The following is a 15,267-nucleotide window of genomic DNA, read 5'->3' as shown; positions in this document are numbered from 1 at the left end:
TAGGACTCAGAACAGAGAGCTGTTCACCTGAATGCAATGTTGCTCTCACAATTATTATTCATTTATTTATTTACCCCATTTATACCCCGCCTTTCTCTATCCCAAGGGGGACTCGAGGCAGCTTACATATGGAAATTATGCGATGCCTTAAACACATACAAACATAAAACTTAACATCAATAGAATTAAAACCAATACATATTAAAAACATTTTCAAATTGCATTCAATGTTAATATCTCGCCATCCAAACATCGTAGTCTAAGACCGTTCCATAAACATTGCACATATTCCAATTATATTATTGCACTGCGCCTCCAAAAATCTGATCCCAGAGCCAGGTTTTTTCACTCAAAGGATTGTACCAGCAGAAACTCACATAAAAGAGCTCTATCCCTCCCATGACATCATTCCGCACACACCTGCTTTTCCTCTCCTTATCTCTAAGCCTCTGGGAAAAACTAGTCTCTCTCTGTTGTACGCTCTGCCTCCGAAGTTCCAAGTGCCTTGATCTGGACAAGTATTTCTCTCCCATATTTTTCTCAGCTGGCTTTTCTGGCTGATCCTCATGAGAACTGATATTGCTTTCTCCAGTCTCATGGGAACTGCCAGGAGATTCCAAAACAACTCCCTCCAGGCCACTTCCATCCTCCTCTCGGCCCTCCGAATCTACCCCAGCATCCCTTTCCTCATCTTCCGAGCACTCACAATCTTACCAGGCTACAACAGCTTCTATTGTTTTGTTAATTTTATGTTATGCCATTTACTCTGTATGTTTTTGGTGATATTGCTTGGAAACCCCCTGCGGATATAGAGCGGTATATAAATACATTATTATTGTTATTATTATTATTATTATTATTATTATTATTATTATTATTGCTGAACCCAGTCTGGCAGAAGCTCTCGGCACTACCCTTCTGCTGCCTTTTGTTGGGCTGGACCACATCTCCCATCATCTCTCCAGCCAGTATACAATGATGGCAGTTGCAATCCTGAGACATCTGAGGATGTCAGCTGGGGAAGGCTCAAAGGCAGACATGCACACAGACACACACAGGTTGCAATCACTTGCTCGTACATCAGGACTCATTGTTGGGGCGTCCCGTGGCCCTGGGAAGGTCCGTGGTCTGCTCCATTGTTTTACGTGGCACAGAGATAGAGAGGGGGTGCCCTGCCCTGCCCTGACCCTGCTCCCATTCCTCCTTTGTTGTCCCAGGTGGTCGGGATGCACTACTTCTCTCCCGTGGACAAAATGCAGCTGCTGGAGATCATCACGACTGACAAGACCTCCCAGGACACGGCGGCGGCCGCTGTTGCCGTGGGCCTCAAGCAAGGGAAAGTCATCATTGTGGTTAAGGTGAGGCCCCACAGGTGTACGGGGTGGTCATGATTGTGGATGCTTTTGAAGGTGGGGCAAGAAGGACAGCAAGACTTGCTCTGGGTGGCTTCATGTCCAGGTTGAGGATCTGGAGGCAAAGCTGCTGGGGTCAGTAAGGTAGGTCAGATATGGGGCATAAGTACACAGTCTAGCCCAGGCATGGGCAAACTTGGGCCCTCCAGGTGTTTTGGACTTCAACTCCCACCGGCTACCGGCTGTTAGGAATTGTGAGAGTTGAAGTCCAAAACACCTGGAGGGCCCATGTTTGCCCATGCCTGGTCCAGCCCCATGCCATGCACACTGGCTCTGTGAGGCATGCCATGGGTCCACCATCGCCCTCCACATAGACCTGGTCCAGTCAAGGTCCATTTCACAAAGATGAGATTTTAGAGCGGGATGTACCTGAGAGTGTTCATTGGAACCTCGGTGTTGGGGTTCAGCCTCATCAGTGTGAACCTGATTCTCCGATGGTATTTCCAACTGAGCAAGCCACTGAACATGTAGTTTTCCCTGACAATGTGGAAACTGGTGTTGATGCTGAGTTCAGTAGCGGGGAAAACGAAACTGAACAGCCGGATGAAAATGTTTTGGAATCCAGCCGTGATAGCTCTCCACCTGGGTTTTTTAATGAGGACCGAAGGGAACAGATAACGAGAGACAGGAGTGATTCACAGTTCCTACGAAGGTCAAATAGATTACAGGAGAGACAGGCTCAGGCTTCAAAGTCAAGGGGCGTTTCAAGGAATAGTTTCTTTGGCTTAAGGGGCCGCCTGCCGGGTGCCTCCTTAGATCAAGCAACGTTTGGGACTGTGGCTGTGCCTTGGCAGAATTCCTGTGTTCCATGGCCGGTAATCCCAGAGGCTTCTAGTTTTTCAAGTACATGGTTAGCAAGAGGCTAACAGGTTCCTGGTTCTTGTCTTGTGTTTTTTTGGACTTTTGCTCAAGTTCAGAGATTTTCCTGACTGCTGTGTCTCTATGGTGGCTTTTTGAGTTTGCTTTTAACTTTCTTTTGTAACCAATTTTTCAGAAATAAAAAAGGATTGTTTTTCCTACAATCCAGTGTGGTGGATTTAATCTTATGGTCTGGTTTCTTGGTCTGGGATGCAACACTCGGTCTTTGTAGTGAGCCAGCATTTCTGCGTTTACAGATATTGCCGTGGGGGCCTTTTCTGAGGATCTCAGGGCCAGGCAGGTTTGTACTGAGAGATACGATTTGCCTTATAGCCTGGATCTGAGCCATAGAAAGCTTTATAGGTCATAATCAGCCCTTTGAATTGTGCCTGTAGTGGTTTGTAAGTTAGCATGTGCCTGTTAATATAGGTAGGCCTTTGCTTTTGATTTAGCTGTCGAGTATGCACGAGTAGCTAGTGAGATAGCTGCTTAGTTTTAGTGATAGATGTTGTGAATTATTTCTGCTATTTTACTATGTTTTCCCCCCTGAAATAAATTACTTGGGCCGGGCTGTAGCACAGCTGGTTAATCGTTAGCAGTAATAGCTCACTGCCAACCAGAAGGTGGCAAGTTTGAAGCCCGAGTCAGATTGAACACCTGACTGTTAAGCCTAGTTTACTGTCCATCTAAGCAGTACTGGTTTGTTGAGGTTTGCTTTTGATATATCTTAATGATGGTTTTGTACCCTGGTAGGAGCCCCCAGTGGCGCAGTGGGTTAAACCCCTGTGCCGGCAGGACTGAAGACCGACAGGTCGCAGGTTCGAATCTGGGGAGAGGCGGATGAGCTCCCTTTATTAGCTCCAGCTCCTCATGCGGGGACATGAGAGAAGCCTCCCACAAGGATGATGAAACATCAAAAATCATCCAGGCGTCCCCTGGGCAACGTCCTTGCAGACGGCCAATTCTCTCACAACAGGAGCGGTTGCTCCTGACACGACAAAAAAAATACCCTGCTGTTTTTAATTGTTTAATTAGACTGTTATATTGAAGGACTGGGCTGTAGCACAGCTGGTTAATCGCCAGTAGCAATAAATCACTGCTGACTGGAAGGTGGCAAGTTTGAAGCTTGAGTTGGGTTTTTATTCATTTTATTTACAGTATTTATCTTCCGCCCTTCTCCTCACCCCGCAGGGGACTCAGGGCGGATTACAGTGTACACATATATGGCAAACATTCAATGCCAATTTTTGACATACAAACATATACAGACATACACAGAGGCTATTTAACTTTTTCTGGCCGCTGGGGAGCTGTCATTTTCCTCGTCCATCTGCGACGCTGATGAAGCACTTCCGCATTCCCCGCATGCTTCCCCGCTGGAATGCTTTTGCTGGAGTCTTCTTTATGGCCTCATAAATCAGTTAATATAGCCTCCCCACACTTTTAAGGTGGTACCTAATTTCCTACTTGACAGATGCAACTGTATTTCGGGTTGCAAAGGTTGACAACAGGCTACACACAATTGGTTGGAAACCCACTCCAACCCGGGCTGGCTTCGAACTCATGACCTTTTGGTCAGTGATCTTAATGCCGCTGACACTCAGCCACCTGTGCCACAATCCCGGTGCTCAAGTTTGAGTTCCTGACTGTTAATAGCCTAGCTTCCTGTTCACCTAAGCCAGGAGTCCTCAAACCTTTTTAAACAGAGGGCCAGGTCACAGTCCCTCAAACTGTTGGAGAGCTAGATTACAATTTGGAAAAAAAGGAATGAATTACTATGCACACAGCACATACCTTATTTGTAGTGCAAAAAATACTTAAAAACAATACAATAATTAAACTGAAGAACAATTTTAACAAATATAAACTTAGTATTTCAATGGGAAGTGTGGGCCTGCTTTTGGCTGATGAGATAGGATTGTTGTTGTTCTTGTCGTTGTTGTTGTTGTGTGTTTTCAAGTCGTTTCAGACTTAGGTTGACCCTGAGCGAGGGCCGGGTAAATGACCTTGGAGGGCCGTATCTGGCCCTCGGGCCTTAGTTTGAGGACCCCTGACCTAAGCAGTTCAGGAAGGAAATACTACGATCAAGCTCGATGTAATAGTGGATGAAGCGACAGCACGTCTCTGTGGCCGGAATCGAGCATAACCTCCAGGCGCCAAAGTTGGAAAATGCCAAAATACCTCTATTTGTTTGTCTGTCTTCTATGTCTAAAAATAGCATTGAATGTTTACCGTGTATGTGTGCATTGTGATCTGCCCTGAGTCCCCTTCAGGGTAAGAAGGGTGGAATATAAATATTGTAAATAAATAAATAAATAAACAAAAGAAATAGTGATTGGGTCACGGGATGGTAGACAGGTTAGCAGATGACTTTTTGCAACTACTGGTGATGTCTTTCCCTTCTGCAAAACTACATTTACATTCCTTTCCTTTTCTGCAGGACGGCCCCGGTTTCTACACTACCAGGTGCCTGGCCCCCATGTTGGCTGAAATAGTCCGTGTTCTCCAGGTTGGTGCTGCTGGCAGATGGTGCAGGGCATGGGTCTTGACTAATCGAGGTGGAGTTGAAAAGTGGTTGGTACTTTATGAAGGTACTTTATGAAGGAGGTTGACCTGTCCCTCCTCACCTGCATCATTCAAGGCTGCTGCTGTTGTGTCCAGTTTCTCAGACCTCCATTGCTTCTGTCTCAAGCCTTAGAAGTTCTCTGGTAAGGTTTTAGGAAAGATAGATGGACAAAAGGCAGTGACCTAACCGTATGCCAAGACATGTGTATACTGTATAGAGCAGGCATGGGCCCACTTTGGTCCTCCTCCAGGTGTTTTGGACTTACCTTCAGGTCCCAATAAATAGATGATAGACCTAAAAGACGCCTACCTTCATGTCTCAATAGATATATAGATACTAGGCCTGGGTAACAACGGAAAAATTTGTTTCTAAAATCGATTCGTTTTTTGGGGGTTTTTGCGTTTCGATTTTAAAAAGAATTCCGAATTTTTTCTTTTAAAAAGTTCGATATTTACGAAATTTCGTAAATGGTAAAAAAAATTACGAAACAATAACGAATCGATTTCGAAACAATAACGAATCGATTTGTTAATGGCGGACGCGACCGCGAAATACGCTAAAAAACCTCCAAATGGGACAGGGGGAACTTCTGAAGCTTCCCTCTCCCTCTGTTGTTGACTGTTGGTGTGATATTATTTTTTTTTTCACTAATTAAACAAAAAACAACTATACAACTTGCCCCAGACATGCGGAAATAATAACGAAACGACTTCAAAACGATAACGAAACGAATACATAACGAGTCTGAAACAGTTACGAAACGAATTTAAAAATTCGTTTCGTTTTTAAGTTGCTCCAGAATGGTTCGTTATCGCTTCGTTATCAAAAAAAAAAGAATTTTTAACGAATTACGAATTAACGAAACAAAACCGCCCAGCCCTAATAGATACAATGCTTAAGCACCTGAGGGGGGAAAGGAAGGGGCCTGAGGCTGTTAGGAACTGTGGGAGTTGAAGTCCAAAACACCTGGAGGAGGCCCAAAGTTGGCCCATGCTCTGTGAAGATGGTTCTCCACTTCCAACAGTATCTCCCCTGCAGCCCCCTTCTCCCTTGCTCTCGTTTCCTCTGTTATCTTTCTCCCTTGTCTGCAGGAAGGCACGGATCCCAAGAAGGTGGACTCCATCTCCACCGGCTTCGGCTTCCCTGTCGGGGCAGCCACCCTGATCGATGAGGTGGGGGTGGACGTGGCCACACACGTGGCAGAAGACCTGGGCAAGGCCTTCGGGGATCGCTTCAAGGGTGGGAACGTGGACCTGATGAAAGCTATGGTCAACAAGGGATTCCTAGGTAAGTGGCCTGGAAGGGGGTCAGGGCAAGAGGAAGGACGGACCCAGAGGTAGAGCCTGCCTTCCTTAGTTCTTTTTTCTTTCTATCATCACCTCAGGCGCCTTTTCCTTTTTTTTTTGCCTGACTTTAATCTTTATTCCACCAAGAACACCACAATCTACATATAAGTTTATTAAATATAGAAGCTCTATAGCATAACTTTATAGTCATTGTACATTGAACAATGAAATTAAATGCCTTCCCCAGAACACCACAAAACAACATACCAATCCCTCCACACTCCCACCACCACCACCACACAGCCCCCAATGCCACAGTACAACAACAGCAACAATAGTGTTGGTAGTAGTAGTAGTAGTAATAGTTTGTTGTTATATTGTTGGCATTGGGGGCTGTGCAGTCATTCAGACAAAAATCCATAAGAATGAAAATAGGAATTTAATCCATATGCATAAGAACACAGACTTAATCTAGAATAGGAAACTTGAATCGTGAACTTGAGAACCAAGACAGGAACTTACAGCAACGTACTTATGGCAACATTGTCTCCTCTGAGAGCTTAAGGCCCAAAACCCCACTTTAAGCCCAATTAAGTAGCCATGAGATCATACTGAACGGACCTGGGCTTCAAGGACTTCTCACGAATTCTCTCAGAACATCTAATTATTCTTCACTCCTTCTGTTCTCATATCTAATCTGGCTTCTCGGGAAAACTCTCCATCGGCTGAAGGCCATTTCACAAGGGAATTGAAACCTTCACTTTCTGTTGCCTGGGAACAAGCACAGGAATCCCAAACATTGGCCTGCAGTTCTCTCTGATCACTAGCAGACGTTTCACTTTGAAACTCATCAATTCCCCAGTCAATTCCCTCAACCTCTAAAAAATCCTCTGCTACTTGCAGAGCCTAATGTCCAAAACCATCAAAAACAGTGTTCATAAAGGTCATGCACACACATATAAATAACATGTGTGCATACAAAACATCAGTGGATTCTGTGTGGAAACTTGGGTTCCATGTTTAAGATAGCTCATTATATACATAATAATGGATATAGTGCCCAAGTTCCACACAAAATCCATCAGTGCTTCATACATAAATACATCGCCTGAGATAATAACTCCATAAACATCACCTTCAATCATTTTGGACACCAACCACAGGCTTGTAGGTCTACATGGAAGCTTGGTGCTGGTTATCGACCATTAGGAAGAACTTCCTGACTGTGAGAGCCGTTCAGTAGTGGAACTCTCTGCCCCGGAGTGTGGTGGAGGCTCCTTCTTTGGAAGCATTTAAACAGAGGCTGGATGGCCATCTGTCAGGGGTGCTTTGAATGCAATATTCCTGCTTCTTGGCATAATGGGGTTGGACTGGATGGCCCAGGAGGTCTCTCCAAATCTTTGATTCTATGATTCTATGACCGTAATAATAAAAATATATAATAATATACACTGAAGCGTCAGAGACCTGCCTTCCTCCCTTGAGTTTCCAAATGTCCCCAAAGAGAAAGGCATGATGGGAAACAATATTCAGGTTTATGCTACTGTTGAGTGAAGCCTCCATTGGGCAAAGATGGGGAGTTGTGGCCAGATGCAGCTGTGGAGATTGGGCCGGACGCAAGGAGTTAATAGACCCCCTTCTTGCTTGGGTGAAACCCTCAGGGCCGGCTCCCTTGTACTGTTCCTCCTTGTTGCTCTCTTTCCCTTCACTCTCAAAGAGGCTCATCCTGTGCGACCTACAAGCATGGCCCTCCACGTGCCTTTGGCATTCGCTGTATCCATTATGTCATGAATGACTTCTCAATGACTTTGAAGCATAGGTTCTTTTTATTGCAATTTCCAGTGTAAGAGGGTAGATCAGATTACAGAAAAACATTTAGACAAAGAATGACATTGGACAGACAGAAATGCAGATTCTATGCAACTGCATTGGATTTACAATTACATTGGTTAACTAACAAACAAAGGGGAATTACATTTTCAATCACCATTCACACACATGTACACACATTCATCCACATGCTATTGTGGCTGAGCTAGTTTCTGGCGATGAGGATGATGGGATTCAGATTCCTGTTGGGTTTCAGCTTCCTGGCTCTTTGTCTGTGCCTCAAATCTCTGAGCCTGCGTCCAAGTCTCTCACAGACAGTGCAGTGTCAACACAGCTGTTTTCACCAGAAAGGAATTTTAACGAAGGGAATAGCAAGCAGGTGCTTTCCCACGATGATACCGAAAGTGCAGATAAGGATTTGACCCAAGAAGCTTGCCTTGATCTCCAGGTCAGGCGGAGTTCGCGTCTGGCAAGCAGACGGGAGGCTAGCTCGGTGAGAGGTCATCGCAATGCTTTTATGATGCTGAGAGCCTAATGTTTTGATGTTAGAAAGGTATTTAGGCCTCCTGGAAACTCTGTGAAAGCGTCAGTTCAATGTAGCTTATTAGCCTGAAAGCTTCATGGAATAACCTTAGCCTGGAAAGCAGTACGCTTGGGATTTCTTGCATTGTGATTCATGGGACAATTGTTTCATTGCTTGTACCTGGAACTCTGGTTTGAACTTTGCCAATAGGATTGTGTCTCCTACTTTTACCTGAAGATCTTTGGAACTATATTCTGCATTTAACCTTTAACTTTGGAACTGTGCAATGCTTATTCTTTATTTTGACTTGAATTTTTTCCTCAATAAACTGTAAAACTACAACTCTTGTGTGGTGGTGTTTGGAAGCAAGGTGAAGCCTACTCTGAGTTGCAAAACATGCATCCAAATATTAGCATATCCTTTTCTCCCTCCTTGGAGAAGCACCTGTTACGCCAGACCCTGCTTTCCTGCAGCCTGCCAACGCATAGTTCCGTAACTTCCATAACGCCATAACTTCAAAACGCTGAAATGCCAAAGCTTCTTCCCTAACAACAATGCCAAGGACCAGATCTGTGTTTTCCATACAGCAGAACCTGAATCCCTGCACAAAATCTAAAAGTCCAAAAGCACACTTCTTCCTCTTGAGAAAGAAGCCCCAAAGGGACCAGGCTGCTCCCATGCAGATCTGCCACTCTCCGAATACACCACCTCTCTCCTTCCCTTGGAGCAGAGCATGGCGGGTGGATCAGACTCCTCAGGTCTGCCACACTTTGAGCATTATTAGACTGAGTCTTTTATAGGAATATTCGGCTGATGTCGTCCCAAAATTGTAAATGAACTATAGACGTCTTCCATACTGGCTCCATCTCAGTTTCCTGGCCAGATGTTGATCTTCTTGATTGGTGTTGACAAACACAAGGCTTGTGTTGACTTCCTTTTTAACATAAGGAATGTTGCAAACATTTCCTCAACTTGAAAGAACCATTGTCACAGTTCTTATCAATTCTCATTAGCAGGTTTTGATCACAATTCCAGCAAGCAAGTAGTTAGTCCTTGCAGGCCTGGGTCTTTTACTGGTGTTCCCAAAATTATTAGCTCCATTCATGCATCCCTCCATCCTTCCATTCATTCCCACACATAATTATTACATTCATATTTGTCAAATCTGCACATTGAATTCCTTGTGACACATTTCCCCTGCAGGCCGCAAAGCAGGGAAGGGCTTCTACATCTACCAGTCCGGGGTCAAGGAGCGCAGCCTCAACAGCGGCATGGATGAGATCCTGGAGAAGTTCCGGGTGGAGGCCAAGCCGGAGGTGTAAGTCCCAAAGAAGTGGGGGCGGAGGGGGGAGGTGGGGGGACTTTGAGGTTGGCCTTCCTTACCTCACCGCAAACCCCAGTGGAAGCAGTGGAACTCCCTGCCCCGGAGTGTGGTGGAGGCTCCTTCTTTGGAGGCTTTGAAGCAGAGGCTGGATGGGCATCTGTTGGGGGGGCCTTGGATGTGACTGTCCTGTTTCTTGGCAGAATGGGATTGGACTGGATAATGGCCCACCAGGTCTCTTCAAACTCTAGGATTCTATTTATTTATTATTTGCCACACTTTTATCCCACCTTTTTCAGCCAGAAGGCGACTCAGGGTGGCGTACAGACTGGCAACAGTTAGATGCCAAACACACAGAAATACAGGTTAAATCACATCATAAAATTCATATAAAGCAATTTAAAACTATAAAAATCTATGATTTTATGATGATGAGGAGGAGGAGGAGGAGGAATTGTGGTAGTTGAAGTCCAAAACACTTGGAAGGCCCAAGTTGACCCATGCCTGGTCTGTGCAAAGGGGGGTGTTTGGGAACGTTGGCTGCCTCTGACCCACTGACCTCTACGCTCTCTTTCCTTGCAGCTCCACGGAGGAAGACATCCAGCTGCGCCTGATCTCCCGCTTTGTGAACGAGGCCGTCCTGACCTTGCAGGAGGGCATCCTCAGCAACCCGGTGGAGGGGGACATTGGGGCCGTCTTCGGGCTGGGCTTCCCACCCTGCCTGGGAGGTACGTGCCCTCCCTCCTCCCTCCCTTTAGGGCAGGGGTCCTCAAACTTTTTAAACAGAGGGCCAGATTATAATTTGAAAAAGGAAACATGATTGATGAGCACCAGAGTCCCAGAGCATGAGGTGAAGGGGAAGCCTTTGCCTTTGCCTGTGTGTCTCTGTCATTGTTTCCAGGCATTGAATGTCTGCCTTGTGTCTGTATATAATTCAAACTGCGGTTCTTCAGCTGTTTGGGACTCCAACTCCCAGAAGCCCTAACAAGCTTGTCCAATTGCCAGGAATACTGGGAGTTGAAGGCCCAAACAGCTGGAGGACCGCAGTTTGAGGATATCTGGGATTGTGGCGCAGCTGGCTGAGTGTCAGCTGCATTAGAATCATAGAATCAAAGAGTTGGAAGAGACCTCATGGGCCATCCAGTCCAACCCCATTCTGCCAAGAAGCAGGAATATTGCATTCAAATCACCCCTGACAGATGGCCATCCTGCCTCTGTTTAAAAGCTTCCAAAGAAGGAGCCTCCACCACACTCCGGGGCAGAGAGTTCCACTGCTGAACGGCTCTCACAGTCAGGAAGTTCTTCCTCATGTTCAGATGGAATCTCCTCTCTTGTAGTTTGAAGCCATTGTTCCATTGCGTCCTAGTCTCCAAGGAAGCAGAAAACAAACTTGCTCCCTCCTCCCTGTGGCTTCCTCTCATATATTTATACATGGCTATCATATCTCCTCTCAGCCTTCTCTTCTTCAGGCTAAACATGCCCAGTTCCCTAAGCCGCTCCTCATAGGGCTTGTTCTCCAGACCCTTGATCATTTTAGTCGCCCTCCTCTGGACACATTCCAGCTTGTCAATATCTCTCTTGAATTGTGGTGCCCAGAACTGGACACAATATTCCAGATGTGGTCTAACCAAGGCGGAATAGAGCATGGGGAGCATTACTTCCTTAGATCTAGACACTATGCTCCTATTGATGCAGGACAAAATCTCATTGGCTTTTTTTGCTGCCACATCACATTGTTGACTCATGTTTAACTTGTTGTCCACGAGGACTCCAAGATCTTTTTCATTAAGATCACTCTGGCCAAAAGGTCATGAGTTCGAAGCCAGTCCGGGTTGGAGTGGGTTTCCAACCAATTGTGTAGCCTGTTGTCAACCTTTGCAACCCGAAAGACTGTTGCATGTGTCAAGTAGGAAAATTAGGTGCCACCTTAAAGTGTGGGGAGGCTAAATTAACTGATTTATGAGGCCATTAGAAAGACTCCAGCAAAAACATTCCAGCGGGGACGCATGCGGGGAATGCGGAAGTGCTTCATCAGTGTCGCAGATGGACGATGAAAGCGACAGCTCCCCTGGCGGCCAGAAAAAAAGTTAAATAGCCTCTGTGTATGTCTGTATATGTTTGTATGTCAAAAATTGGCATTGAATGTTTGCCATATATGTGTACACTGTGATCCGCCCTGAGTCCCCTGCGGGGTGAGGAGAAGGGCGGAATATAAATACTGTCAATAAATAAATAAATATGCTGGAATCTGCCCTGTGTCCCTTCAAGGAGATGATGATGATGATGATGATGATGATGATGATGATGATGATGATGATATTAATAATAATAACAACAACAATACTTTGTTCATACTCCGCCACCATCTCCCCAAGGGGAATTGGGGTGGCTTACATGAGGCCAAGCCCAACAATGTGATGTGGCGGCAAAAAAAAGCCAATGGGATTTTGTCCTGCATCAATAGGAGCCTAGTGTCTAGATCTAAGGAAGTCATGCTACCCCTCTATTCTGCTTTGGTTAGACCACATCTGGAATACTGTGTCCAATTCTGGGCACCACAATTGAAGGGAGATGTTGACTCTAAGCTGGAATGTTTCCAGAGGAGGGCGACTGAAATGATCAAGGGTCTGGAGAACAAGCCCTATGAGGAGCGGCTTAGGGAACTGGGCATGTTTAGCCTGAAGAAGAGAAGGCTGAGAGGAGATATGATAGCCATGTATAAATATGTGAGAGGAAGCCACAGGGAGGAGGAGGGAGCAAGCTTCCTTTCTGCTTCCTTGGAGACTAGGACGCAATGGAACAATGGCTTCAAACTACAAGAGAGGAGATTCCATCTGAACATGAGGAAGAACTTCCTGACTGTGAGAGCCGTTCAGCAGTGGAACTCTCTGCCCCGGAGGGAGTGTGGTGGAGGCTCCTTCTTTGGAAGCTTTTAAGCAGAGGCTGGATGGTCATTTGTCAGGGGTGATTTGAATGCAATATTCCTGCTTCTTGGCAGAATGGGGTTGGACTGGATGGCCCAGGAGGTCTCTTCCAACTCTTTGATTCTATGATTCTGTGTCATTGTTTCCAGGCATTGAATGTCTGCCTTGTGTCTGCATATACCAGGCATCTTCAAACTGTAGTTCTTCAGCTGTTTGGGACTCCCAGAAGCCCTAACGAGCTTGTCCAATTGCCAGGAATTCTGGAAGTTGGAGGACCGCAGTTTGAGGATATCTGGTATATATGCTGGAATCTGCCCTGTGTCCCCTTGAGATAATAATTAATTATTTGTCACGTCAGGGCAACAAGTCAGTTGTATTACATTTCTAACAAAACAAAACAAACAAACAGACAAAACACAAAATTTGCAAGTTTGGTAGTTGATTAAATGTCCTTTGACCAGTCTCTGGCCCCTTGGAGTGCCTCTGGTGTTGCCACAAGAAGGTCCTCCCTTGTGCATCATGTGGCAGGGCTGAGGGTGCATTGCAGCAGGTGGTCAGTGGTTGGCTCTTCTCCACACTCGCATGTCGTGGATTCCACTTTGTGGCCCCATTTCTGAAGGTTGGCTCTGCATCTCGTGGTGCCAGAGCGCAGTCTGTTCAGCGCCTTCCAAGTCACCCAGTCTTTTTTCTGTGTGCCCGGGGGGGAGTCTCTCATTTGGTATCAAGTTCTGGGTTTGAGCCTGCCACTTTTGGACTCTCGCTTGCTGGGGTGTTCCAGCGAGTGTCTCTGTAGCTCTAATTCTTGATTTAAGTCGTTGACGTGCTGGCTGATACCCAAACAGGGGATGAGCTGGAGATGTCTTTGCCTTGGTCCTTTCACTATTGGCTGCTACTTCCCGGCAGATGTCAGGTGGTGCTAAGCAGTGTAGTTTCTCCAGTGGTGTAGGGCGCAGGCACTCCGTGATAATGCGGCATGTCTCAATAAGAGCCACATCCACTATTTTAGCGTGGTGAGATGTGTTCCACACTGGGCATGCACACTCAGCAGCAGAGTAGCACAGCGCAAGGGCAGATGTCTTGACTGGCTTGTGATCCCCAGGTTGTGCCAGTCAGCTTTCGTGTGATATTGTTTCTAGTGCCCACTTTTTGCTTGATGTTCAGGCAGTGCTTCTTGTAGGTCAGAGCACGGTCCAGAGTGACTCGATGATAATAATAATAATTATTATTATTAATTTATTTGTTGTATTGTCGAAGGCTTTCATGGCTGGAATCACCATGTTCTAGAGGCATTTTCTCCTGACGTTTCTCCTGCATCTATGGCAAGCATCCTCAGAGGTAGTGAGGTCTGTTGGAATTAGGAGAAAGGGTTTATATATCTGTGAAATGGCTGGGGTGGGGCAAAGAGCACTTCCCTGCTGGAGCTAGGTGTGAATGTTTCAACTGACCACCTTCATTAGCATTTGAAGGCCTGGCTGAGCCTGGGAAAATCTTTTGTTGAGAGGTGATTAGATGTCCTTGTTTGTTTCCTCTCTGCTGTTTTGTTGTTGTAATTTTGGAGCTGTTTAATACTGGTAGCCGGATTGTGTTCATTTTCATGGTTTCTTCCTTTCTGTTGAAATTGTCCACATGCTTCTTGTGTATTTCAATGGCTTCTCTGTGTAGTCTGACATGGTGGTTGTGAGAGTGGTCCAGCATTTCTGTGTTCTCAAATAATATGCTGTGTTCTCAAATAAATTTGTTTGTTTGTTTATTTATTTATACCCCGCCACCATCTCCCCAAGGGGAATTGGGGTGGCTTACATGAGGCCAAGCCCAACACATCAGTAAACAACAACAAAACACTAAGCAAATAAAACAATACAATTAATATAACTCACATATAGATAATAACACGAAAAAATTTAAAAACCTATGGCCAGGCCAGATGTAATAGTTAAAAAAATTAAAAATAACGTTGATAAGGCGGAATACAAATAGAGTGTTGTTGTTGTGGTTGTTTTGTGCCAGGCGATATACAAACCTATAGAGGCGGTACCTATTTGCTCAGGACAGGTGAGGGCCTCACCTTTCTCCTCTCTCCGCTTGCATTTTGTCGCAGGTCCCTTCCGTTACGCCGACTTCTACGGCGCCCGGCGGCTGGTGGACCGGATGCGGAAGTACGAGGAGGTCTACGGGAGCCCCTTCACGCCTTGCCAGCTGCTGCTGGACCACGCCAAGGACTCCGGCAAGAGGTTCCACAAGTGAACTGGTTTGAACCCCAACCCCCCCGCCGTCCATTGACGCACATTGCGGCGGCCCCAGGGGAACGGAGGAGCCTCGCCACCGGGGACCCTCTTGCCTTTCTCAGTGCCTTAGCCGATCAGGCACCGCCCCTCCTGGCCCACGCCCATCGCCCGGTTGGCTGGACATCGGGGAGGATTGTGGGAGGGGCTTGCCTCCGGACCTCTTGCAGGTGAGGAGGGAGCCCCCCATTTCCGGGATCTAGCCGTCCGCCACAAATGCCCGGAAGACGATTCCTGACAATAAATCCCAGCCTCTTGTTCTGTG

The 15,267-nt window shown here is 46.2% G+C and overlaps 1 protein-coding gene across 1 annotated transcript in view; it reads left to right on the top strand.

Annotated features, from left to right (window-relative positions):
- The window catches only part of HADHA (hydroxyacyl-CoA dehydrogenase trifunctional multienzyme complex subunit alpha), a 59,880-nt gene extending 44,613 nt beyond the window's left edge, over positions 1–15,267 (top strand). The window contains exons 15-20 of the mRNA XM_060754799.2: positions 1,218–1,358; positions 4,711–4,779; positions 5,928–6,123; positions 9,679–9,793; positions 10,379–10,524; positions 14,819–15,267. Of these exons, the coding sequence (XP_060610782.2) occupies positions 1,218–1,358; positions 4,711–4,779; positions 5,928–6,123; positions 9,679–9,793; positions 10,379–10,524; positions 14,819–14,964 (813 nt within the window). The 3' untranslated portion in view covers positions 14,965–15,267. The remainder of the gene's footprint in view (positions 1–1,217; positions 1,359–4,710; positions 4,780–5,927; positions 6,124–9,678; positions 9,794–10,378; positions 10,525–14,818) is intronic.

Source organism: Anolis sagrei, chromosome 1, assembly GCF_037176765.1.
Source record: "Anolis sagrei isolate rAnoSag1 chromosome 1, rAnoSag1.mat, whole genome shotgun sequence".
In the NCBI taxonomy this organism is placed as follows: domain Eukaryota; kingdom Metazoa; phylum Chordata; class Lepidosauria; order Squamata; family Dactyloidae; genus Anolis; species Anolis sagrei.
The sequence above is the reverse complement of the archived record's forward strand: the minus strand, read 5'-3'. Positions and strand labels throughout refer to the sequence as shown.